The 27904-nt window shown below is 34.7% G+C and overlaps 1 protein-coding gene across 3 annotated transcripts; it reads left to right on the plus strand.

Annotated features, from left to right (window-relative positions):
* Positions 1–358: 358 nt before the first annotated feature.
* Positions 359–27888, plus strand: LOC125649297 (helicase-like transcription factor). Of its 3 annotated transcripts, none has more exons than XM_048876734.2 (23): positions 359–938; positions 3742–3828; positions 4106–4186; positions 4629–4733; positions 4922–5038; positions 6250–6429; positions 6813–6970; positions 7342–7576; positions 9595–9669; positions 10154–10319; positions 11687–12258; positions 12545–12587; positions 12676–12785; positions 12983–13123; positions 14175–14307; positions 14934–15069; positions 15556–15735; positions 15871–15980; positions 16649–16983; positions 17098–17210; positions 19786–19966; positions 21619–21699; positions 21793–27888. In XM_048876734.2, exons 2-23 carry the CDS (start codon positions 3820–3822, stop codon positions 21949–21951), a joined length of 3420 nt encoding a protein of 1139 aa, XP_048732691.2. In that variant the 5' UTR covers positions 359–938; positions 3742–3819; the 3' UTR covers positions 21952–27888. The 3 variants fall into 3 exon arrangements, with proteins under 3 accessions (XP_048732691.2, XP_056021457.1, XP_048732692.2); XM_056165482.1 differs by having other exon boundaries at positions 785–3443; XM_048876735.2 differs by having other exon boundaries at positions 785–3204.
* The last annotated feature ends 16 nt before the right edge of the window (positions 27889–27904 follow it).

Genomic DNA, 27904 nt, shown 5'->3' on the forward strand with positions numbered 1-27904 from the left:
CTGAAATTATATATTTTACATGTACATAAAAGCGATGATGAATTTGAACCCAAACACTTGATTTTCACTAAAATATTTCGTCTTGCATAAAAAGTTCGGTGCTTATGTGAACATGTCTTTTTGTCTGTGATGTATATACTATCTATAAGAAATTTATTAATTTTTGCTAATCCACCTCTTGGATTTAGACCAAAAATAATAATTGTAAACATGTATGATACGAAGGGGAGAGTTATCTTAAGAGAGGGGGGCGAGTTGTCCCAAAGAGAGGGCGAGTTGTCTTGAGGGCGAGTTTTCTTAGGGGCGAGTTGTCCCAAAGAGGGGACGGGTTGTCTTGGGGGCGAGTTGTCCTGATACCGTACTGAATAGGCAACAGGGCATCAATTTTCTTGTTAAGACATGGGCCACAGTAAATGTTGAATTTTTGTATTATGAATGTACATATATTTATTTTTCATTCAAGCCCTTAATCCTATTTTACTACTTTTAAGATATGGGGTTTTTTTTGCCAAAACTAAATTGCTCGAACGTCATAACACAAAATAATGAACTTAATTATTGATTATCAACTTTATATAGTGTTGCCAGCAAACTAATGCTTTGTAAATTAAAATCCATCGTTAATCGTCTTTAATCGTGATTGCTGTTCCTTACTTAAAGACATGAATTCTTCTGTACAAGATCGAAATCATTTACGGTTCTCAGAAATATATCTTTAGTTTATCAGATACGAAACCGAAAGTAAGAAAGATGACATGTGGACTATAATTAAAGCTATTGGGGAAGTTCAGAGTAGTAAATCATTGTTAAGCACATGCGATGCATAAAAAAGTTTAAACGTATAACTTATGAATCAATATTGGCCCAACTATTCAGATCGTTGATCATTGCTGGATAAGGAAGTGCTGTTATTCGGAAATTCAGTTAATTTCTTAAAGGTGAGTGTGTGTATTTTATAAATTATCCCTCGCCATAATAGCAATTCTTATTGTTTCTTAAGAAGGACAATGTCATTTTGTGTGTTTGATAAGACAGGTACGCTTATCTTTTGATATACTGGTGTCTTTGTGTAAAACCAGGAAGTAAACTTTCGTGAACCAAGTGTATATAAAACTCGATAAGAAGCTATGTAATATTTGTATTCTGTATATTTAATGCTAAACCAAACACTTCTGTATTATACATTTATTATAATGTATCTGTATGGATTAGCCATTTGGCTTAAAAAATAAATAAATAAAACGTTCTTGACTAATTAAGACGACACTAAGCATAATAAGAAGTACATACAAGTATTGAAAATGAATATATAATTAGGGTACCTCAATAGGCAGTCGTCCTTCTATAATCAGCCTGTGTGTGATTGCGTCCATTCGTGCAAACGCTTTTGCTATCCCTTCAACTTTTGTACCAATTTTTTTTATATTGACTTGTATCACCATTGGTTACAAATTAAATTTGAGTTTGAGCTTTGTTGATCTATTTTTGAAAGAGTTATGGACCTTGAGCTAAACACATTTTAGGTATTCAACAGTTTCCTGGACTTGTTTGACTATCCCAGCAGCTATTGAATTGCAAATTTGATTATACATGGACATATATTATTGGGTTACAGATTAAGTTTCGTGTACTTTAAATAATGCCACAAATCGGAGCCCATTTATGATGCATGCCATCAAATTGGTAATATCTATCTCATTTATAAGAAACCCTTATTCATTTTATCTCTTTAAAAATGTTAGTCGGGCAACACTGAAACAATGAAGCTATTTTATGTATGCATTGAAATGACTGTCATGTGATATGAAGCCCTGTTGTTATTTTTAACTTTTGGCCAACTGTGGAAAAAATCATGTATATACTGCTTGAAGAACACTGCTCCACACTGTAATAGCTGAACAATATCAGTATAATCAGACATAATCATTATGTTTTGTATAGACCACAGTGGGAATGCAGAATTACTATAGATACTTTAATTGTCAGCAATGGGGAAAAAAATCCCTACGAAGAGTCATTTAGTAACTTTAGAGACGAAATGATATGTGCTTACGATGTTTAATCGGTGTTTCGTCTATATATAGTAATCTTTCATACATGTAACTACTCCGACTCATATTCGCGGAAATGGATTTTGTATGAACTGTGTTCTATTTTTGTTTTCTTTTTAAATAACATGTTACTGTATCAGCTCTCATCTGAAATTTGATGCACTATAGTATAGAAATCTCTCTGACCTAGGTAGCGCATAGATGAAAACCGTTTTAATCTTACAAAGCTATATACATGTATAAGGTATGACGAAGAATTCAAGTTTGGAAAAAAAAATCAGACGGGTGTACACATACTTATTCATTTACATGTGCAGCGTGCACAAAGTGCATGTAAATAAAGTTTCACTAGAACTAAAACCATTTTGAGATAATTCTACTAACAATTTTACATCCCTTTAAGACAAACTAGGAAGAGCAACATAACAAGATATTTGAACATTCCATGGAATCAGTTCGAAATACAACGTACTGAAGTCGTAAATCCTCGTCAAGAATTTATTTTTTAAAATTGGTTTTTGTACACATAATAAAGTATAAGAATATAACAAGAATTTATGATTCATGTGTGGTGTTTTTTTTTTATTAGTAAGAGATGTATTTGTCGTAATGCAGTTTGTGCACATGTCAGGAGGAAATGTATACTCAGCAACACGCCACTAATTAATAACTCCAAGATACAATGTGTTAGAGACACGTTATGGATACTTGTAATATTTAGTTTTATACAGAAAGGTTATCAGAAAAAAGCATGGAGCTACTAAGTCAACATATTCTTTAACATATCGAGATACGAACTCAACTTTTGTCCTGATCGGCGATTTCCGGACAATCATCTCCAGTCCTGTTTCAGAAATTCACATTCGACCAGAGTATCTATTTTTGTATATAACCGGTTATTTAAAATGATGAGGTAATGATATACTTAGTGTGTTTCTTCCACGGAGATCAATTTAAAAAAAATAAATTTATGATCAATCTGCATATTTTCAATGACGATTCTATGGAAACTACGGAGATCAAAATTTTTGAATTGGGGATCAATCTTCACATTTTCAACGACGACTCGATGGAAACCAAGATTTATTCATGAACCAGTAAAGACTACGATTCATTGAAGACTAACATCAGTACACACTAGGACTCAGTGAAGGTTAATATTCATTGGTGACTCAGTGGGAACTAAGGTTTATTTTTCATTCATGATTCACTGGAAATCAAGTATTATCCATGGCTTAGTGGAGACTAAATAAGGTTTATTCATGATTCGATGGAAATCAACTTACTTTGTATAAATAGGACTGCAGCGAAAACACCATATTCCTATACAACTTGTACATGTACAGTGATCGTGTTTCTATTTATACGCTTCTCTTCTAAACCTGCATATAGGTACATGTGTACTTTGTTTATTCGATTTGAATAATATTATTCACAAAACGGATAGCAAACACAGCCTATTAAGGGTCTACTGTATTTATTCCTTTATGAACGAATACTGTATATGTAGTACACTGTATGTTGTAAAAATGAAATCAGGGGATTCGTTTCAGTCATTCCAGAGTAACTGTATTCATATGGAATAACTGTATTCATATGGAATAACTGTATTCATATGGAATAACTGTATTCATATGGAAAACAGTTTTCAAAATTTTGAAAAGAAGTATTTAATATTTTTCATTTTCAGGAAGAAATTTGTTTCTTGCTTCACCGAAACAGATAAATGTATTGATGACGAGGGGCGTGGTCTACAATCTAAAAGGTGATGGATCCGGTAGGTACAGCAAGGACACGGAACGGAAGTCTGGTTTCCATGACGTGATATTTTCGATTGATACATGTATATCAATTGGAAATGTTTTCTGTAAAGATAATTTTGTATTTGGGATGTCTTAAGATAATCCATGTTGGTAATTTCAAGTAAATGTGTTTTATAATGTATCTGTCCAGAAGTGAAAGTAGCTGATTCATATACTGTGTGATAGCAATTTGAATGAATCACGATGTTCTCTATTATCTAAGAAAATTCAGTATTATGACTTTATATTTAGTTTTCAAACCAGGATCCTTGGGACAATACCGAAATGACAGCACAGAATTATTACACAAGTGGAGAAGGAGACTTTGATTGGGTAGAGATTTGATTCTTGCGCTTCTAATTTACTTACGCTTTCTTATCACTGCATATGCAGTTCTGAATATATCTTAAGTCGGGTGAGTTTTAAATTAATTGTTTTTTCAATCGTCTTGTTGATTTAGTTTACTTTTCTTAATCATATTTCTAGACAATAGAAAGTGTCCAAATGAATTTAGAGCTTCAGTTTTTATGTAACATGAGACTTGTCAGTCGTGGTTTTAATGACATGTGCAACAGTGCCGAGTTAGGAAAAAAAAAAAAAAAAACAAAGGTTACAAAAATCTTGTATGATTTTAAAGAATAGAAATAATTCTTTATTATTCATATTTTTGTAAGTTGATTTAAGACCACTAGGCGTCTGGATCCCAGAGTAAAGTATTCTACCAACATTGTTGAATGTATATTTCTTAAAGAGATCATTCAATTATTTCTCACAGAACGATCTGGAAAATATCCCTTTTTCTGCGACCTTTGACAACGAAACATGGAACAATACTCATCAGGCATTGCCTCATGATGAACCGAGAGATCAAGGAATTGAAGTAAATATGACAAAGATGAATTAACCTCCATTACATGATTTTATAAAACATTTTTGATTTTACGAAAGCTTTTAAAAAATCTTTAATTGAATGGATTATATTTGCTCCTTCCCATTTTGATAATGCATTTCTTCAAGTTTTATTTATTTATGAAATTGATTCATCTTTTACCTATATATTTTTTATAGGACATGATCGACAATTTGCCGTATACAGCACCGGTATTTTACAGAAACGACGAATATAGCGACATTTCTTTATCTCCACCGACTATTCAACACTACGAAGAAACCGACAGAAATCTGGTAACCAAATGTTATTGCAAATCTTAAATTCTGTTGAGTGGAAAGTAAAAACATGTATCATGAGGGAATTAGTCATATTTCATATTCATTATGAATCTTTTTAATATTTAAATATGGCTTTGATATTTTAACATATTTATGAAGAAACTCAATAGGATTTGGCAACATGCATATCCTATGCAGGCCCTCTCCCAAGCATAGCTTATGCAGGTCATCTCCCAGGCATAGCCTATGCAGGCCCTCTCCCAAGCATAGCCTTTGTTGGCCCTCTCCCAAAATGTAACTTCCTAGACGTGACTAGTAGGAAATTCTTGTTTCAGCGACAAGGTGTATGCTATATAGGCCTACATGTTATTACATTTCACGAAAGTGATACTGCAAGGCATGTAGATATCATGGTTTTTCATTACCCCAAATCTTTTCCCCCGTTTCCATTTAAAGGACTCTGACACAAGGGCACTACCCCTCATTGGAAGTCTATGTTTTCCATCTACTTTTAGATTTTCTTCAGTAAATAACAATTGTAAAAATCTATATATACGGTACCACCCTCACGAGTCTGCGCAGTCCAAAGTTTTCTTACTAGGGAATGTGCTTTAAGCCATAAAATGTCTGTAATTTTCTAGATCTGTGTAAAACCATAGAGATAAAACCCAAAGAACTTTCACGAAAGACAGTGTTGATCAGATAAAAACAATTTACAAAGACAAATTTCATGGTGTATTATTACCAATAAACTTAGCTTTCGGTACAGAATTAAATACTAGTACTGTATACATGTCTCAAAAATTAAATACTGTATATTATTATTCAATTCAATCTTCGATACAGAATTAAATACTGTATATGAATATTCAATTCAATCTTCAATACAGAATTAAATATTCTATATGAATATTCAATTCAGCCTTCGATACAGAATTAAACACTGAATATGAATATTAAATTCAGCCTTCAATACAGAATTAAATACTGTATATGAATATTCAATTCACTCTTCGGTACAGAATTAAATACTGTATATGAATATTCAATTCAGCCTTCGATACAGAATTAATTACTGTATATGTATATTCAATTCAGCCTTCGATACCGAATTAAATACTGGATATGTATATTCAATTCAATCTTCGGTACAGAAATAAATACTGTATATGTATATTTAATTCAGCCTTCGATACAGCATTAAATACTGTATATGTATATTTAAGCCACCAAAGAAAAGAAGAAGAGTACACGAAACTGATTTCAGCACGGAATGTGCACCTTATATTAACTTGAACCCACAGTTCCCAGAGGACGTTGTTACCAGTCATATACCGAATCAGGACTTCATACGATACTGCACCGTGAGACCGGTGATTGTAGGGATGGGAAATTTCCGCGGAGAGGTAATACAATTTTTTACAATTGACGGTTCACAGTTATGGAATAATATGCCAGATTTTTAAAAAATATTATCCAACATTGGAAACTTTTAAATCCACTTATTTTAGATTTTTTTTCATCCTGGAAATTAAAAACATATAGATTTTTTGGTTTATTTTCAGTTTTAATTACATGTACCGATATGTAGATAGCTTATTATGTTTTCAGGACCACAATGTAAACTAGTTTTTTAAAACTTACTATGCTATCCTGTATAAATATAGGACATTCTTATTCTTCTTATTATTATAACCCGACTACCGAACTGAATACTGAACTCAAATAGTATATCAAAAGCATGCTCTACACGATTTTAATATAACTAGTGTACAAATGGTTTTGTCAGGTTGAAGCAGGAGAGGAGGTGTTCTTGATTAAGGATGGTTCCAGTAAAACCTCACTAGTGATCACCAACAAATATGGCATAGAGGTTGGATACTTGAAATCTGATGTCGCCACTGTTCTCTCACCGTTAAGGGACAGGAAAGTCATAGGAATTGAGGGGTTAGAACTTACAATATGAACTTCCATTATTCACGTGTTACATTTATTTCTACTCACATTGATTTCTCAAAACTACTGGCGTTTCAGTAATTTAATCTTGGCCACTAAAAGCAATTTCGTTGGTACATAAATTCACGGTTTTTTTTTCTAAATAAAAACTATTTTTCTTCTCTAGATTTCAATTTGTAGTTTTCTTCATCATGCGAAAACATTTTAAAATTTTTAAATGTTGAACATATACATGAAATGATTAAAGAGTATCAAATCAATGTTAAGCATATCATAAAGACAGTTTTATTAATACTTTTTCTAATGACACTTTTATTAAAATATCTTCTCCACATTTGTCTGTCTTTTTAAATGAAACACAGGACTGCTGTACATGGCAGTAAGAATGCCCTGCTTAACAGCATTGGTGTTGATCTAAACATATTTGGAAAGGAGGACCATAAAATATCTACTTTGAAAAAAATAATCGACATCGGGGTGCCAGTAAAAGTTGACATTGGTCCATCAGATTCAAAAGAAGAAATCTCGAAAATCCTTGGCTGCGAGGAAAAATCAGATGTGTATTTTGACGAAAACCATTTCTTAAACATGAAGGAGGTAATTCATTGTATGTTTGCGTATAAGGTCAGCATTCAATACCAACTTATTATGCGTCTGAATTATCTCGATTTCGTTATTTGAAATATACTGAGGATGCATCTAAATGTTTCGCTTAACCAACGCTTATCATGAAATGCTAGCAAAATTTGAAATTCATCAGAAGCTAAACGCTTGAAAAGAAGTATCGCTGTTTTCTATTGTAACTGACTCAAATCACGGGCTTCCGGTGAAACGGAAGGATATATTCAGAGATATTCCTGTCTCAGAGATCTTATAGATTAAATGAATGTAACTGTATGTCAGTAATAACGTGAATTAAAACTTACACACTGATAACGATACAATTTTCTTGACTCCAAAAAGTCCAATCCTGTTCCACCGTTTCATCAACATTGTCTTCATTAGAGAATTGAAATCTGGGCGAGTTTTAAAAATACGGATGACTCTAAAAGCTTTAAGGAGGAATGCAACACAAGATATTTGATATGGATGAAAAGTGAAGGATATTTGTAACAATATTTTGAAATTGAAAACTTTCAAATTTACTTTATTCAGTCAACAATTGGAGGTTTATTAGAAAGCAAAAAAAAAAAAAATAAAAATTAAAATAATAATAATAATAATAATAAATTAAAACCCCTGCTGGACTCGAAACCGCGATTTACTGTTCAGTTACTTGAAATGAAGTCAAATATTGCTGACATTTCTTGTTATATTTTCATCCATGTCTTAAAAGGGAGTCAGCCATTATGGCGATGTGGAGTATCTCCTTAAGCCAAGTTTGGCGAATTTAAAACGAGAAGGAAGTGGATTTTACAACATTTATGAGAAGATAACACTGGGTGAAAATGGTGATGGTATTAGTGCAGTGTACATGTCAAGTATGATTTGTAAATGAAACTAATGGACACATCATGTGATTGGAAATTCCTTCATACTCATGACTGATAGACGTCAGCTATCTTTTTCCGCACAGGAAAATCATGCCTCATTGACATCAAAATAGTTTACATTCATTTAAGGAGGCATACTACATCGTAGCACTGGCTGACTTCCTTTTTCTCTAAAGTTTCATCGCCTAGCTGTATAGCTCAGTCGGTTAAAGTGTCGGTTGTTGATCTGTAGATCGTGTTTTTATATTTACTAAAATTGCACTTTTTAAAATAAAAATGAATTAGTTTTGATAAATGGAAATGTTTAATGGTGTGAGACTGTAAGTAACTTTATGCTCTGCTAAATTTTATTTCCAGATTGCCACTTATAATTTTTTATGTGTTTAATATTTTGATGTATAAATCTCCAAGATACTTACAGAAATAATTCACCAATAATTGGCATCCATCAGTTTTCCTAAGCTTCTAAAATTTGCAAATAGGGATGTTGACATTGCACTTGCACCTTTAAGGAGAAGTATACCTCCACAAATTGCATTTGGTATCTTCATGATGACGTGTCCATATGAGTGAAAGATTCTCGAGAGGGACAATGTACAATCAATCAAATAAAATATTGTGTTAAAATCATACGTCACAGTCCCTTCCAATTACATATGTTGAAGACATTTTGTAGAAATATGCATGCATCTATTATTATACACCACACGATGTTGCGTAGGGTATAATGTTTTTGATCGGTCCGTCCGTCAGCCCATTTCTTGTTAGTGCAACTCTTCTGAGACCGCTAAACAGAATTTTATGAAACTTTGTAGTTATTAAGGACACACTGTGTAGATGTGCATATTCCCAGGAAAATCTGATTCAATAATTTTTATGGGAGTTATGTCCCTTTTGAGCTTAGAATTTCTAGCCCATCTGTCCTGTTCTTGCAGTAATGCATATCAATTACCGTTCATTATGTGACGCGTTGCCAAGCAATGTTGGAGCGTAGGGTATGTGAGCTTGCTCACACTTGCTTTCTTTCATTTATACATTTACATATATATACATGAGGGGAAAGGTATTTCTGATTTTTACAGATGTATTGTGTTTCATACATTTATCTTTAACAATATACAGGAAGCAGACACAGTCAACACAATATTTGAAAATTTGACAGAAGACGATAAACAGACGCCGGCAGAGCCATCAAAGGTTTGAGAAATTACTATTTCACGATTCAGTCAGTTTCATTTCCGAGACATTACTTTGATGAAAAACTTTCCGGTCACATATTTTTCATGTTCTAGTTACTAGTCGTTTTAGATAAAACCTTTTCTTCATTTTAAACCTATGAAGTAACTTTATATGACTGTAAAATCCAGAAAGGTGCGAATCATAATGAGAAATGCAAGTAAAATGGTGACGTTTCACGCGATATTTACTGTATATTTTAAGAACATTGCGGTTTCAACACAAAGTAAACCAAACACAAGTAGTCGATCCTGTAAAAGGTCTGACTGCAATATGAATCTTAAAATACAAGCCCAGAAATATTTATCAAACCTATCTACAGAGTAAGTGTTGCAGACAAGTGGTAATTCTGATTCTCTTACGTCATAAAAGTTAATAGATCATACCTTTTGGTAATCACGTGGTACTACTTTTCTGTTATATATGTGTGTGTTTTTTTCATCAGGAAATTATAACACCACTGCATGTACATCAGAAACAAGCCCTTCACTGGATGATGATGAAAGAGAAAGGAGACCAACTGCCACCTTTCTGGGAGTTGAAAGCTGATGTTTACCATAATAACATCACATATCAGAAACAGACTACAAAACCTCGCAGCATCAAAGGAGGTGAGAAATTTACAATAGCAGGACCAATATTAACTAACGTTATTTTTTGGGTATTATTAATTACTGAAATGTTAGAAAACATGTGTCGTCTCTATACGAGTGATCGAATAGAATGTAAAACAACACACAAACATACATATAGAAAACATCTTGACTTTTAGATACCTGTCGATAGAAAACATTGACTTGCATGGATACCTGTCGATAGAAAACATATTGACTTGCATGGCTACCTGTCGATAGAAAACATATTGACTTGTATGGATACCTGTCGATAGAAAACATATTGACTTGTATGGATACCTGTCGATAGAAAACATACTGACTTGCATGGCTACCTGTCGATAGAAAACATTGACTTGTATGGATACCGGTCGATAGAAAACATATTGACTTGCATGGCTACCTGTCGATAGAAAACATATTGACTTGTATGGATACCTGTCGATAGAAAACATTGACTTGCATGGATACCTGTCGATAGAAAACATATTGACTTGTATGGATACCTGTCGATAGAAAACATTGACTTGTATGGATACTTATCGATAGAAAACATTGATATGTATGGATACCGGTCGATAGAAAACACGTTGACTTGTATGGATACCGGTCGATAGAAAACATATTGGCTTGTATAGGTACCGGTCGATACAAAACATATTGACTTGCATGGATACCGGTTGCGGTAGCCAAGAGGTTAAGACGTTCGCTCTGCAACCGGAAGGCTTGGATTTGATTCTCAATATCGCTGCTGCGTCAAACCTAAGACGTTTATCATGATATGGGGCTCATGGTGGGTGTGACTGGTCGGGGGATGCTTACTCCTCCTAGACACCTGATCCCACCTCTGGTATATCCAGGGGTCCGTGTTTGCCCAGCTCTCAATTTTGTATTGCTTATAGGAGTTATGATTGATCACTGTTCGTTATCTTATCCTTTCACATAGGAACATGTAGTGATTGTTCCTTTGCCAAGTGCTTGGCAACAGAAGTGATAGTCTTTCGGAAATTAAAATGGAGGTCCCGTTTCTCGGTAGGCTTTGACATGATAAATAACCCTTACTTATAGGTCAGATGTTGTGGTACTTCGTCTGAAGCTAATGGCGTCTCTACATGAGTGAGAAATACTTCTCGAGGCGTGATACGTTATACAGACACATGGGACTTGTATAGATTATTTTGTAGTTATACATTGAGGAAGATAAGCAATCGAGCCAAGGGTTGCTTATGAGTTAATTCTATTTGCAATGAAGACATCGGTTTTTAACAAATGTCTATTTCAAGACAATATTCATTATGAATGATAACATAATCAATATCTGAAAGGGCAAGTGTAAGAAGCTATGTATAAATGATCTTTTACAGGAATTCTTGCTGATGAGATGGGATTGGGGAAAACACTCACAGTAATTTCCCTAATTGTGACGAATCCAAAGAAATCCACCCACCCTCTCGATAAAGTCAGTGAGTCGAGGAAAAACGGGAAGGAAGACATTGAAGCGGTGGAACAAAAAGATGAGCATCAGCACTCTGACACGGAGAGGCAAACACAATATACGAATGCATCCAGCGATACAGAGGAACCGTCGGAGGAGGAAGATGTTCAGTCTGACCACGAGGTGCGTGCTCAAGATGAAGTCACAGACTGTAAATCGGAGGAGCATAGTGAAGGTGGTGATGTTTGTTCTGAATCTGAAGATCAGGGTAAAAATAGTAATTTTTGCTCTGCATCAAAGGAGCAGGATAAAAATAGTGATCTTAATTCTAACCTGGATGAGTTGTCGAACGATACAGATGTATTCTCTGATACTGGAAAAAGAAAGAGAAATGAAGAAGTATCTCCGAATACCGAAGATGTGACAGATGATGATCATTCATCTCTTCAGAATGATGAGTCATCTGTTTTAGAACCAGTAAAATCCCAGGAAAAAGCAAAGGTAAACTATAATTATAGGTACCAGGTTAATTGTTTTTTTTTCGATCAGAGTTACAACCCAGTTCTATCACTTTTATTTCATTACAACCCATATTCATAATACACTCTTAGTTGAAAATCAACACTTGTGAGTACTGAGTAGACAGTAAGTTTTGAGAGTTTTCAATAAAAAACCAGTTCATGTAACTGTTGGTTTAGCACAGTGCAGGTTGTATATTTTTGTGTTTATATAAACGTTGTTAGTTTTTTTTTTTTTTTTTTTTTTACAATAAATGCTATGATTTCAGTACACACATCAAACAGGAGATTTAGAAGAAGTGGAGATGAAAGGTATCCTTTTCAAATATATAAAGCATCGAGTAAAATGAATTAATTTGGAAAACTAATTTTGGTATACAACAGTTTATTCTTCTGTCAGCCACCAATGATGCAGAGAAATTACTGAAGAGAAAAAAGAGAAAGAAAAGGAAGAAATCTTCAAAAACTACACTTATTGTAGCACCCCTGTCTGTCATCAATGTATGGCAGGTAAGAAACTTTTATCTGGAAAAGCGCTTCAGCGGATCGTAAAATATTCTGTTAGAATATCATATGTGATGTAACAGATGTACTTTATATATTGTCATATACAGTGTACTTTCCCTGTTGTCTTCAGAGAGCCAGAAAAATTACTGAATGCATTTGATGTCTAGGATTTCTTTATTGAGTATTATATATTTTTGCAGACCCAAATTACTCAGCATGTTGATCCGATGCATCCACTGAGAGTGTCCACTTTCCATGGCAGGAACAGATCAGAGGTGTCTGTTCTCACCGAAAATGATATTGTTATTACATCGTACGACACACTGAGGATAGATGCTAAGGTATGTAAAATCGATATTCTTTGATTATTCTCATCTCTGATTTATCCAGGGGGTTCGTATTCGCACAACTCTTAATTTTGTATTCCTTATAAGAGTTATGAGATTGATCACTGTTAGTTATCATCACCTTTTCATTAGATAGAAAAAAGTTATGAAAACTTCAAATAACATTCTTACATGTAGGGACTGAATGTTTTGTCTTCATATTTAGATATCAATACATTACAGTCATGCTTTATTGGCACATGCGCACATTGTAGAGCTGATTGATACATTTACTGCTTAATAGCACATATGCACACTTTGTGCGAATTGAACTGGGCACGCAATTAAGAAATATCGATTAAAATGACCCCCTTTCGGATATACATGCATCACTTAATGCGAGAAAATTCTTTGAAATATTTAAGCTGAAAGCTTTAAGCTAAAATATAACGTCTATAATATAATTCACCAATGGCGTAGCGGTGACCTAGTGATGATGACGCTTGCTTCACAACTGGGAAGAACCTGGGTTCGTAATCTAATCATCACTGGGTCAGACCCATATCCACATCAGCCCTGTATTTTAATCACCATCCATTAGAATTAATGGCATAATATATATCGTCATCTTATCAACTTAACTTTAGGGACCTGGATTAGTACAGGTCCTCAGTACCCCTTGCTTTTCGTAGAAGGCGACTAAATGAGGCGGTCCTTCAGATAAGACCTCAAAAACGAGACTCCATGCCACAACAGGTGTGGCACGATAAAAATCCCCCCCCCCTGCTCAAAAACTGGAATCGCCAGCAATGGTGAACGGTAATAGCTTAATAAAAGTGAAAAACAATTCTCGAGAGGGTCGTTCAACAATATATAATCAACCAATCACATAGCCGCAATCAATTAAATCAACTTTAGTAGTAAATAGACACATACACCCCGCCAATATATATAATTTTGTTCTTGGTATGTATCTTTTAATGTGTTTAGTTATATTCGTTATACGTACATGCTGTCAATTACGTAATATTTGATGTGTATCAAACAATTATGTTTCACTCGACAGACGCAACGCACTCTACAACAGGTGAAATGGTTCCGAGTAGTACTGGACGAAGGGCACAAAATAAAGAATCCTTCCTCTAAACAAACTCAGGCTATCAACAGCCTCCACTCAGAAAGAAGATGGATTTTAACAGGTAATTGACATAATGTCACGGTGATTGGATATACATAATTGGTATCAATTTTTAATCCGAATATGGAATCGATTATCATCTTTGAAGGTTAAAATCGTCTGCAATACCGTGTAGATACTTTTTTCTAAATGTTCAAGTCCCGTGGGGATCCGGGTTAGAATAGGTCCTCAGTATCCCCTTGCTTGTCGTAAGAGGCGACTGAATGGGGCGGTCCCTGCTCAATGGCCATAAGTGCCGAGCATAGGCTTAAATTTTGCAGCCCTTCACCGGCAGTGGTGACGTCTCCATATGAGTGAAATATTCTTGAGAGGGACATTAAACAATAATTAATCAATTAATCAATCTAAATGTTCAAAAACATAACTGTAAATGCGCCTTTCCTGCAGCAGTGCAGTTCCAGTAGCATATTTGTATTTCCCCATGTATTAGCACAGTTAACAAGAATATAAGTCATGTCTTTTTTCCTGTATGAGTTACTTCTCAAAAGAAGTTTTTTATTATCGTAATTTCAAAAGATTTCCCCCATTTTTTTTTTATATTCTCTACCTTCCCACTTTCCTTCGTATATATCAGTACAATCCTAATGTGGATAATGAAATAACAGAATTAAAATTGAAATCTTGTAGGTACCCCCATTCAGAACAAGATTGAGGAGTTATGGTCTCTCACATCATTTCTCAAAATCGACACCTTTACTGATATCAATCAGTGGAAGAAAATTATAGTGGATCCTCTTGTGTATGGGGACGGGGATGCCAAGACGTATGTTTCATTTTGGACATCATTGTCAATGATAAATGAAATATTATGATGTTCGTTTCTTCTTAATCTTGGTTTTGTTTACCTTAAAAATCCATAATGAAATAAAAAGCACTTAAGTTAATATCCTCGATTTTCTAGGATATTGAAATATATTCATAAAAATGAAAAGATGGCAATCTGCTGTATAGTTAATGTTTTTTAGTTTCATTATAATTAATCATGACTTGGATGACATTTGTACCTATAAAATATTTTGTATACCGGTATTTTGATTGTCATAAGTGAATCGGTCAATGTTTTTTCCTGATCAAGATATAGGGCTCACGTCGGGTGTGACAGGTCGATAGCGGAGATGCTTACTCCACCTAGGCACCTGATCTCACCTCTGGTGTGTCCAGGGGTCCGTGTTTGCCCAACTTTCTATTTTGTATTGCTTATAGGAGTTATGAGATTGATCAGTGTTTGTTATCTTCACCTTTCATTTAGGCGCGTGTTTCATCTGGTGAACTTTATTGCACTGAGAAGAACAAAAACGTCCACTATAAACGGAGAGAAAATCATATCCTTACCTACGAAAAGGATATATGAAAGAGTGTTAGTGTTTTCTGATAAGGAACGGGAGATTTACGGAGAATTTGACAGAGGTTGCAAACAACTCATTCGTCGGTAATAATTACTATGTCCATCTCTTTTCTTAAAAAGCACATAGTACCTGATATTAAGTCGCCATAAATTAGATATTCAATAATTGAATATTATAAATGCACATTGTATTTGGCTTCTTTTTTCCGATTTTGCTAGACTCATTGATGAGAGGAGACACCTCCAGGAAATTGGAATATTTTATGCAGCTTTAGTACGATTACGACAGCTATGCTGTCACCCAGAAATTATTCCCCGCAAAGCCAAAGGTGTGTATAACCTAATCGCTTTTTATAAATATAAAAAATTCAAAATAATAAAAAAACCAACCTCATTATTTTGCTTCACTTTGATTTAAGTAAGTACATCATGGGAAAGGGGAGATGTTTTCAATATATACATTTGACATAGGCTTGTTTCATTTTAAAACGCGGAAAATAATTCCTTTTGCTTGAACATTTATCATTAATGTTAGGTCGGTCATGACCTGGCATCGTGTTCAGAAGTAATCATCAAAGTCATTGGTGTTAGATTAAGTTGGAGAAGACGAAACACGAGTTAATGAACCTCAAATAAGTCGGATGTTTCATAAAGCAAGCTATTTCTAGGAAAGTGGTGTTAGCGGGGAGAATATTTACAATGGATATTAGAGATTATGCGGTAGTAAAAAATGAATAAAGCAAATAAGATAACAATGAAATGTAATGAAAATGAAAACAAAAACTACATATACATAATACTATAGAATAAAAATGTCACCGCTAAACCTCTAGCTGACTGAAGTAGTCTTGACGAAATATAGGATGTAAACACGAGACCAACCAGACTGCAACTATTTAAGCCTTGGTTTATTTATTTCCTAAAGATATTTGCAACACTTCCATAAAGCTGTATTGACGTGATGGCATGTCTTGTTTATATTTAATTTGAATTTTAGTTGGCAAAGTTAAGTTGGCTAGGTCTCTCACAGACTTTGACTCCACACAATCATCGGTGGAGAAGCTAGCGTCCTTACTACGACTATCTGAAAATGACTGCTGTAGTATTTGTTTAGAAGAAATCTGTGTTAAAGAAGGCATGAAGGCACCTGTTATAACGGACTGCGATCATGTTTTCTGCAAAGTATGTATTCTTGAGGTGATTCAACAGCATGGGGCTTGTCCGAACTGTCGTGGGGGACTGACAATGAACTCGATAACGGAATGCCCTCCTGAGCAACTCGCTCTTCGATTAGGAAGGCCTGAATTAGATAAATCGGTGTTCAGTACAAAGGTATGCTATATTTTATTCACAATTAATGTAGAAATGATCGAGCTGTATAAATCGCAACAAAAATATTATCTGATAATTTTTTAAGAATTATGAGAATCGTTTCATTTTATTCAGACAACAGCATTGATGAATGATCTACTGCATTTAAGAGAGAATTGCCCGGATGTTAAGAGTGTAATTGTTTCGGAATTCACTACTCTTTTGGATGTGATTGAGGAACCATTAAAGTGAGTACGATATCGACAGCTTTTCTCGTAGCGTTTTCTTGCTCATAAAATATTCTTTTGATTTATTGTATATTGTTTAACGTACCTCTCACGAATCTTTCACTCATGAATATGGAAACGTCACCATTCCCGGTGAAGGGCTTCAAAATTTGGGCCTATGCTCGGCGCTTACAGCAATTGAGCAGTGAGAAATCTTTATCATGCCACACCTGCTGTAACACGTGGCCTCGGTTTTTGCGGTCTCATCCGAAGGACAGCCCCATTTAGTCGTCTCTTACGACAAGACGAGTGTGGCAAGAGAAAATCAGAAATATGACTACAAACAGAAATTTTACAGATAATTTTGTAACGATAATCATGCGTTCAGTAGTCTTATTTTGTTTGGCTATGAATTTTGAATTTTCGTACACTGTAACTTTTTAATTTGTTTCATTGTAAGATCTGGAAACACTGAGTATTCAAACTTATTTTAATCATTTCTCTTTCAGAGAACGCTAAATGATTAACAATTGAACAAACTTCTTTAACTATCATCACGCTGCATTGTTGCCCAGCAATATGTCAATATGTATAATGTAATGAAACAATTAATTAATTTTTGTGTTACAAGGTATTGGATTCAACCATTGAACTATGTTTTTACATTATGACTATTATTTAATAAGATAGAAACTTCAGGTGATGTCAACCAAAACTGTGTGCTGTAATACCGATTCAAAATTGAAATTAACATCGAATAATTTTTACTATTTACCAAATTCAGGCTATTCCAATTGGGTTTAATTTTGAAATATTGTTGACTGTATGTACACAATGTTCTGTTTTGAGTGCCCTCGTGAAAATGCCTTTTGAACCACCGACAGACAATGCGTTTTATGAAATGTAACTCAAAATTTATCCTCAGGGACTACATTATTTATTTTACTTTTACCTACACCATTCCATGAATATATTCATTTCCGTTTTATTTCCGTATCCTTTCAAAACATACAATGAAGTTCGGAAGAATATTTTCGTGGGATTCCGGGTTAGAATAGGTCCGTATCTTAGTTACTCATCCATAAAACATAACGCCACTTGACGTTCTTTTGTTTTTTACGGCCAAGTCGAAAATTCTTGTACTCATATTGGTACGTCGCCATCTGTACGTGAATTGCCCAATTTACTACGCATGGTGGTCAAGGATGTAAGATCTTTAATATTGTGCCAACATCTACTTTTAAGGTCAAATCAGAATGGCCGGTTATTTTCGCTTTCAATGCTATCGACTTCAAATCATCTTCAGTTTGTTGTGCCTGCTAGAATCCAAATTTCATGCAAACCAGGACCCTTTTTTTGTTTTACGATCTTTCAAGAATTGTTTTACTCATATTGAGGCATCACCATCTGTAGGTGAAGTAGTACAAATTTAGACATATGCCTTACTTTCAGGACCGTAACAGTGAGGGTTCTTTAACGTGCTAACGCTTGCTGCGAAGCGTTTGAAAGTGTTAAGGCGTATATTCTAGACCACAGTGACTATAGTTTGAATCATGTGATGCATCTAGCATTAAACTGAAACAGATTTAAAAAAATAAAACAGATTAAAAAAAAAACAATTTGAGGAGTTCTTGTGTGTGAAAATTTTTCGAGCATAATATTTTACGTTATAGGCTACATCCTTTATCTTATTCAGTAAAAATCATCACATAGATGAAAGGTGAAGATAACAAACAGTGATCAATCTCATAACTCCTATAAACAACTCAAAATAGATAGTTGGGCAAACACGTACCTCTGGTCACACCAGAGGTGGGATCAGGTGCCTAGGAGGAGTAAGCATCCCCTGTCGACCGATCACACCCACCGTGAGCCCTATATCCTGAACAGGTAAACGGAGTTATCCGTAGTCAAAATCAGTGTGCCAAGTATGGTCTAACAATCGGTATGAAACACGTCTATTTTTGTCAAGAAGATCAAGTATGAATGTTCTATTATGGCTATATATAGGACTCATGACGGGTGTGACCTGTCGATAGGGATGCTTACTTCTTCTATGCACATGATCCCATCTCTGGTATATCCAGGGGTCCGTGTTTGTCCAACTCTTAATGTTGTATTCCTTATAGGAGTTATGAGATTGATTTCTTCGTGAAAGTTCGTTATCTTCACCATTTCATCGATTCATTATTGGATCCATTTTCGAAATACAATCGTATTGAATATTCAAATCACCGGTCACGGTAGCTCAGCGGTAGAGCGTTCGCTTCGTAACCAAGAGTTTGAACACCACTCGTGCCATGGCTGTGTCAAACCTAAGACGTTAACATAGGTAGTGATTGCTCCTTCGTCAAACTCTCGATATTTAGAACTGAGAATCACGGTTCTTTCGGATATGACCTTATCTCGTATTGGGTCGCGTTTCGCAGCAGGCGTTGGCACTCTAAAGAACCCTCATTGCTACGGCCCTGAACGCTAAGCATTATAAGTTTAAATCTGTGGTACTTCACCTACAGTCGGTGATGTCTGAATAGGAGTGAAAAATTCTCGACGGGACGTAAAAAGCAAACAATCAATATTCAAATCTTCTTTTCAGGAATTCAAATTTCCGATTCGTTCGTCTGGATGGTAAGATGACTCAGAAAGCCAGAGCAAAAAGTATTAAAGTATTTTCAAGCTCAGAAGCTGACTCGCCAACAGTGATGTTGCTGTCGCTGAAGGCAGGAGGAGAGGGCATCAGTTTGATAGCAGCTTCACATATGTTTCTCCTAACTCCGGTAATGGTTCTTTTCCCTTTATGTTTCATGGTACAGACAGAATGTGTAAGGTTTCATTAATGTTTCGTTTGATGGATTTATCTTGGAAAGGTCAAGTTGGTTTGTTTTACAGTATAATGAAATTAATTGTGGAATGAAATTCCCCAGTAATCAAGCATATCATGTGATTATAAATTTCAGTGTACAGTATACCATACGTGGTTAATTTGCAGAACAGGAATCGTTGTGCGAATTTAACGCCTTTGTTGACTTACAAAATATAGCAATGTTTTAGATTTTGAAATAAAGGGTTAAAGAGAATCTGAGGATTACTGACTTTTTGAATTTCAAAAAGGTGACAGTTTCCATTCTCGGATGGGATGAATTTTCAAGTTATTCAGACATTCCACAATTCTTCAAAAGCTTTGAAAAGTTAGTTCAACTGTATTTAAAATAACATTCGCTTATCTCATGAAAGTTGTCAAATTCATTTTCTTTATTAACAAATTGTTAGAGTGTTCTTTACATACTGATTTTGACTACTGATTGCTTTGTTTATCTGAGCAAGATACAGGGATCACGGTGGGTGTTACCGGTCGACATTGGCTGCTTACTACTCTTAGGCACCTGATCCAACCTCTTTATCTGCTGTACTATTCATTATAATAGTAAATATTTGAGTCGAAATCACCTGCTTTTGTTGGTGGAGATATCTGTCCCGCACTTTGTGTATGTCTACTTGCCTTTATGTATCGGCATAAAACACAAGAAAAATATCGACGTGAAAAACGACTCAAAACTTACAATATTTAAATCGTGCAGATTTGTTATACCTGATCTCATTGGTACAATTCTTTGTATAGGTATACCATTTGACCAATGACATTGAATATAACCGATCGCTAAAATCTGAACCGAAAGTTTGGGATCGTTTGCTTTGTCGATCTATTTCTTGTTTATTTCTGTTCCTTCGAAATATTTTCACTTATATCAAGATGTCACGAGCTGTAGATGAAGAGCCGCGACTAGTTTCTTATGGACGGTCCTCATTGCAATACCAGTGAGGGTTCTTTATCGTGTGACATGGGACCTCGGTATGTAAGATGCAAGATCTCTTACTAAAATACCCACGACTGAGAGTGAGAGTGTGTTGAAGGAGCAGTTACTAGCTAGTTTATCGTCTTAGGTTTCACACGGCCAAATTACAAGGGAATCTCAAACATTCGAATGTCTGGGCACGAAGCAAACATTTCAATCATTGGACCACCGCAACCGGTATCTAAATGTATTTCTTGCTCACGGTGGCGTGTACATAAAAGACAACAGCTGAAGGTACCGAGAGGATGTGGTCAATAGACCAAAATGTGATACAATATGGATGTTTCCACTAACAAATATATGTAATTTCGGCAATTGGTTGCAAATAGACGAATTGCAATTGGTGACATATATACTTAGATCCAAATCACTCTGTAAAATAAAACAAATTAAATTTGATAATTTTCACAAGTATTATATATCTCCTTGGTTTAACATGAGGAGTTTAAATATCATCAACTAATTGGCTATATTTCAGTACAGTTTCACCATTGTCTCTTTGACACCTGTACCTTCCAAATGATACCTGCTTCTATGTACCAGAAGTAACTAGAGACATTAAAACTTTATTTTAGCATTGGAATCCGTCTACCGAGGATCAATGTTTTGACAGGTGTCACAGAATTGGTCAAACAAAAGATGTCACAGTAATAAAGGTACAGAAAGAATAATTTGCTGAATGAGTGTAACAAGTACAATAGTATAGTAGAACTGAAATATGATATCGACTTTTCTTTTGCATATTGCAGTACGTGGTCAAAGATACCATAGAAGAAAGAATACTCAGTCTTCAAAAGCAAAAGAAGAAACTTATGGAGTGTGCTTTTAACAACAATAAAGAAAAGCCTGAAAAATTAGGAATTGATGAGATTATGACATTACTGAACATACCTTGTTATGGGGAGTAATCTGTAATGGACTCATTTATCAATTCCAAGTAATTGTCATGCAAATACATTACTTTCATAAAATTGTAAGTAATGACCAATACTTTTCAATCAAAACGATTCTAGCCTACCCAGGATCCGCTCCTGTAGATTTACTTTTCAGCATTGCAAGCAAAGATTTAAGGTCAGAGCTCACGATTATGAAATGCACCTCTGATGTGTAAAATTCCTAGATATATTTACAATTTGACTTCAAGGATGATAAATTATGTGTTGATATTTCGTTTTTGTAATGTGTGATGTATTTCATTACTTACGCATAGTAATTGTAATTTATGAATTACTTTTCTGTGAAAGTAATGGTATCTATAATGGGAATAAAATATTATAGTCTTAAAGGGAAAGGCAACCCAATTTTTTACATGATAAAAATGATACGATTAATTATATGATAAAGATTTGTCATACTATTCTTTTGATATACGACCTAGATAAGCTTCAGTACTAATTTTAAAACGTTAAAAAATTGAAATTCCCGCCATCTATAGAGGCTGCCATGATGCTGAACTCTTTTATATTCAAGATCACAAAAATCAATAATTTTGACGTCACCCCGTCTATTCCGGTTTTGATGAGATTCTATGATCATCAAAGATGTGCATGTGGTAGATTTTACGAATACATTGTAAATATGTGGATGCCTTCCTGTCAAGCAGTTAATTACACTAATGCGAAGGGGAGATGTGAAAAAAGTCCCCCCCCCCGAAATATATTGACTCAACAAAGTTATTTGAAAAGAAAATACTATGTAAACTGTGGATCCATCATTTGCGTAATGACAAGTTGAGGTTTGAGACATTCACATGTATGAAGAAACGAGTACCATCTTCCTGGTCTGCGACTCGACTGAACGTCTTGTTTTCTTAAATTCTTCTTGCGAAAATCTATACTGCTCCAAACTTAACTGTTCGTGACTTGTCATGTTTACAGTGCTGGTGATGAAATAAACCGGAACCGACGGTGTGACGGTGTGACGTAATGAATTAAACTTCAATGGCGAGTAATTTGAAATATAAGATAGATTAATATTGATTTAATTGTTAAGCAAGGATTTTTGTTATTAAAGACTGTCATTAACGATATCAATGTGGTTAGGATTGCCTTTCCCTTTAATTTAATGCATTACCTTTTAAAGTAATTGCCCCATGTCTGAAATATATAATGCATTTTTTTTTCAATAATTTCAAATAATACAAACATGATATTCAGATTTTTTATCTTGATATACAAATTTCGATATTACAAAATGATATTCCTTCCAAATCATGCCGTCAGTTCCTTAAACTCATTCACTAACAAAGGAATATAAACAACATTCATTGTCATAAACAAGTTCAGTCTTGCATTCCAGCACATTTCAAGTTCAAGTCTACACCCTGTATTTCCAATAAATATACTTCCAGTTTAGCATCGTGTGCTAAATGTGAAACGAAGAACTTAATACCTTGTCAGAGTGGATGAAATGCGATACACAAGGAATACAGTTGCTTCTTTAAAAAAATGGAAAAAGGAAATATTCATATCTGTTGACCAGTCATCCAAAAACTTACTTTGTTAAACATCACTCTGATTCCACGCACAAGTACTCTGAAGTTGAAATAAAAAATATGCTAGAGTTCCTCATTGACAATATCTTCATGGTCTTTGGTGATCAGGTCTTCCAACAGTCTGTTGGAATTCCCATGGGCACGAATTGTGCTCCTCTATTAGCTGACCTGTTTCTATATTCATATGAAGCAGAATTTATTCAAAAACTTCTACGTGAGAAGAAAAATCTCTTGCGGTGGCCTTCAATTCGACATTTAGATCTATCGACGACGTTTTGTCTATTAACAATAATAACTTTCATTCATATGTCGATTCGATATGTCCCTGTGAGCTTGAAATAAAAGACACTACAGAGTCGTCCACTTCAGCTTCATACTTAGATATTTTATTGAAAGTAGACATTAACAGCAAACTGACAACTCAACTGTATGACAAAAAGGATGATTTCAGTTTCTTAATTGTCAATGTCTCATATTTATGTAGCAATAATCCATTATCACCTGTATGTGTTGTTGATATCTCTCTACTGATTCGATACGGAAGAGTTTGTTCTGCGTATAGTCAGTTTTTAAATTGAGGCAAGCTATTGACAAACAAGTTGATGGTACAGGGGTTTCAACTGTCTCGATTGATGTCATCATTTCGCAACTTCTATGATCGTTATAACGATCTAGATCGTCAATACAACCTATCATTGGGTCAAATGCTGTCTGGGGTGTTTCATACCGATTGTTAGGCCGTTCTTGGCACACTGATGTTGACTACGGATAACTCCGTTTACCTGATCAGGATATAGGGCTCACGGCGGATGTGACCGGTCGACAGGGGATGCTTACTCCTCCTAGGCACCTGATTCCACCTCTGGTGTGTCCAGGGGTCCGTGTTTGCCCAACTATCTATTTTGATTTGCTTATAGGAGTTATGAGATTGATCACTTCGTTATCTTCACCTTTCATGATAGAGTTGGACAAATACGACCCTTTGACATACCAGAGGTGGGATCAGATGCCTAGGAAAAATAAGCATCCCCTGTCAACCGGTCATACTCACTCTGAGCTGTATGTTTTGATCAGGCAAACGTAGTAATCCGTACCGTAGTCAAGATCAGTGTGCCAAGAACGGCCTAGCAATTGGTATGAAACACGTCAAACAGCATTTGACCCAATGATAAGTTATATGGGCAAATCAGATCATTACAACGACCATCAAAGGATAAAAAGAACCCCGTTTTAGACGCATCAAAACAAAAGTGTAAACCATATATCCTTCTGTGTATAGTAAACCAGAAATGATCAAAGAATTAGATCGGTAATATGAAGAATGTGTTTTGGTTCCAGCAGACAAGGCTTATATCAACATTGTCTTGTAAAGCTCATTATTACAACTGTATCTTTAACGATCTTGCCCTACATTTCATGATTAAAGTACAAAAGATGAAATTCTTCAACATCAAGCATCAGTTTTAAACATTTGATATCCCAGTCAATGGGCCAGATGAATGAGAGTTGCCATATCTATACTGGATTCCTAAACTTAAAAAAAAAACCTTACAAACAAAGATACATTCCTAGATTCACTAAATGGTCTGCCAAGCCTCTATCTTTTCTCCTCAGAAAAATATTAACAGATGTGAAGGAGAAACTTCAAGTGTCTAGTGCCACATTATATACCAGAAGTGGGGCAAATCAAATGTGGATTCTAAACCATTCTAAAGAACTTCTAGTTAATTTGAAATCACAAAACTTTTTTCATATCAACATCAAAACGTATTACTTTTGAACACTTTACACGACCATTCCTTACGATAAATTAAAGACTAGTGCATTTTTGAAATTATAGACAGTTGCTTAGTCAACCAAAATGTAAGAAAGGAAATATTCATTCTAAAAAACTTTTATTACACTTGAAATCGCAAAATTTTTCTGAAATTAACAACATACAAACGCATGGCTTTTCAACACTTTACACGACCATTCCTCACGATGAATTAAAGACTAGACTTTTTGACATCATAGACAGTTGCTTCTTCAACAGAAATAGAAAACGCAAATATTCCTATCTAGTGATCAGTCATCCAAAAAAATATTTTGTTAAACGCCACTCTGCTTCCACGCGCAAGTACTCTGAAGTTGAAATAAAAATACACTGGACGTCCTCATTGACAATATCTTCGTGGTTTTTATTGATCAGGTCTTCCGACAGTCTGTTGGAATCCCATGGACACGAATTGTGCTCCTTTCTTGGCTGACATGTATTTATATTCCTATAAAACAGAATTTATTCAAAAACTTCTACGTGAGAAGAAAAAAATATCTTGCTCTGACCTTCAATTCAACATTTAAATATATCGACGACGTTTTATCTATTAACAATAATTTTATTGATTCGATTCGATACACTGTATATCACAGCGAACTTGAAATAAAAGAAACCACAGAGTCGACCACTGCTTCCCACTTAGATATTTTATTGAAAGTAGATATTAACGGCAAATTAACAACTCAACTTTATGTTAAACGGAATGATTTCAACTTCTCCTTCGTCAGCTTCCCATATTTATATAGCATTATTCCATTATCACCTGCATATGGTGTTTATATCTCTCAACTGATTGGATACGCAAGAGCTTGTTCTACTTATGTTGAGTTTTTAAATTGAAGCAGGCTACTGACAGGCTACTGACAAATAAATTGATGGTGCAGGAGTTCCGACAGTCTCGTTTAAAGTCAACATCTCGCAAATTCTATGGTCTTTATAATGATCTAGTTTTCCGATACACCTATCATTGGGTCAAATACTGTCAGATGTGTTCCATACCGATTATGAGGCCGTTCTTGGCAGACTGATTTTGACTACTGATAACTCCTTTTACGTGATCAAAATATAGGGCTCACGGCGGGTGTGGCCGGTCGACAAGGAATACTTACTACTGCTAGGCACCTGATCCCACCTTTGGTATATCCAGGGGTCCATGTTTACTCAACTGTCTTTTTTGTATTTCTTATAGGAGTTATCTTCACATTTAGATATATCTACAATGTACTACATTTATGTATATTAATAATGATCATTTTCAATCATATGTCGATACTTTACCAAAATCAGACAAATCTTTAGACCAGGTTATAACAGCACTTCAAGATGACAATAGATCTCTGATTAAATGGTTCTCCTCAAACAAAATGCAGGCAAACCCAAAAAAGTTTCAAGCTATATCTATTGGCAACAAAACACAAAAGGAAAGCATCTTTGATCTAAATGGAATGAAAATTTATTGTGATGATGAGATAAAACTATTGGTTATCACCATTGATTTGAAGCTTTCTTTCAACACACATATCACCAATATTTGCAAAAAGGCAGCAAGGGAATTAAAGGTTCTTAAACGGATAGGCAAACATTTAAGCAAATTAGTCAAATTAACAATATTTCATTCATTTATTATGTCCAATTTTAGTTATTGTCAATTGACATGACACTTCTGCACTTAACAAAACACCCGCAAAATTGAAAAGATACTGGAAAGAGCTTTTAGGATTTATTTATGATGATTACAAAAGCACGTATGAAAATTCATTAAATCAATCAAAATTACCATAATTGAAAACCAGGAGAATGCGAACAATAGCTCTTTTAAACTTATTCACAAAATTATCCCAGTTTTCCTGCAAGATTTAGTTGTCGTAAAAACCATTCATACAATTTTAGATATACGAATACAGCTGAAATACCCAAATCAAGATCAACCAGGTATGGGATTAAATCTTTCACATATTAGGCAGCAAAGCTCTGGAACTCTTTGTATATAATGTCAGAAATTTCTCAACATACAGCCAGTTTTCAAATTATGTCTTAAATTGGTATGGGGGAGTAAATTGTAAATGTAGGTCATGCAGACTCCAGCCTCTCCTGCCTACATCTTGAATTTGTGATCTAAACTATTATTGTTACCCGTTAAATTTTACTATTCCAACTGTGTTGGTGCTGTGTGTATTACCCCTGATTCTTTTATATGTACCTGTGTTTTATATATTCCCTGTATATCTATGCATGTTTTATGTTTCTGTATCTGTGTTTTAGTAAGTCCCTTTATATTTATGCATGTTTTTTGTTTCCCAACTGCATTAGTGTTTTGCTTCTTACCTTTTTTTACCCTTGATTTTTCTATATATGTATGTGGGTTTTCTTTTGTTCATATAGTATGTGTTTTTTATTTATTTAAAAATGTGTTTGTTTTATGACTGTATGTATATATACCATTTGTGTTATGTGTTGCTTAAAGAGCAGTTTGGCTCATGTTACTTGTTTATTGTAAATAGTTCCGACTTTAAATAAAAATTACTAACTTGCTTACTTACTTACAAAT

This window comes from Ostrea edulis, chromosome 5 (assembly GCF_947568905.1).
Source record: "Ostrea edulis chromosome 5, xbOstEdul1.1, whole genome shotgun sequence".
NCBI classification, from domain to species: Eukaryota; Metazoa; Mollusca; class Bivalvia; order Ostreida; family Ostreidae; genus Ostrea; species Ostrea edulis.

Excerpts from the sequence above, each read along its gene's own strand:
- LOC125649297 (XM_048876734.2), top strand. Across the intron at positions 4,734-4,921 it reads CGAGAGATCAAGGAATTGAA|GACATGATCGACAATTTGCC; the intron begins GTAAATATGACA and ends TATTTTTTATAG. Across the intron at positions 12,259-12,544 it reads AATCCCAGGAAAAAGCAAAG|TACACACATCAAACAGGAGA; the intron begins GTAAACTATAAT and ends CTATGATTTCAG.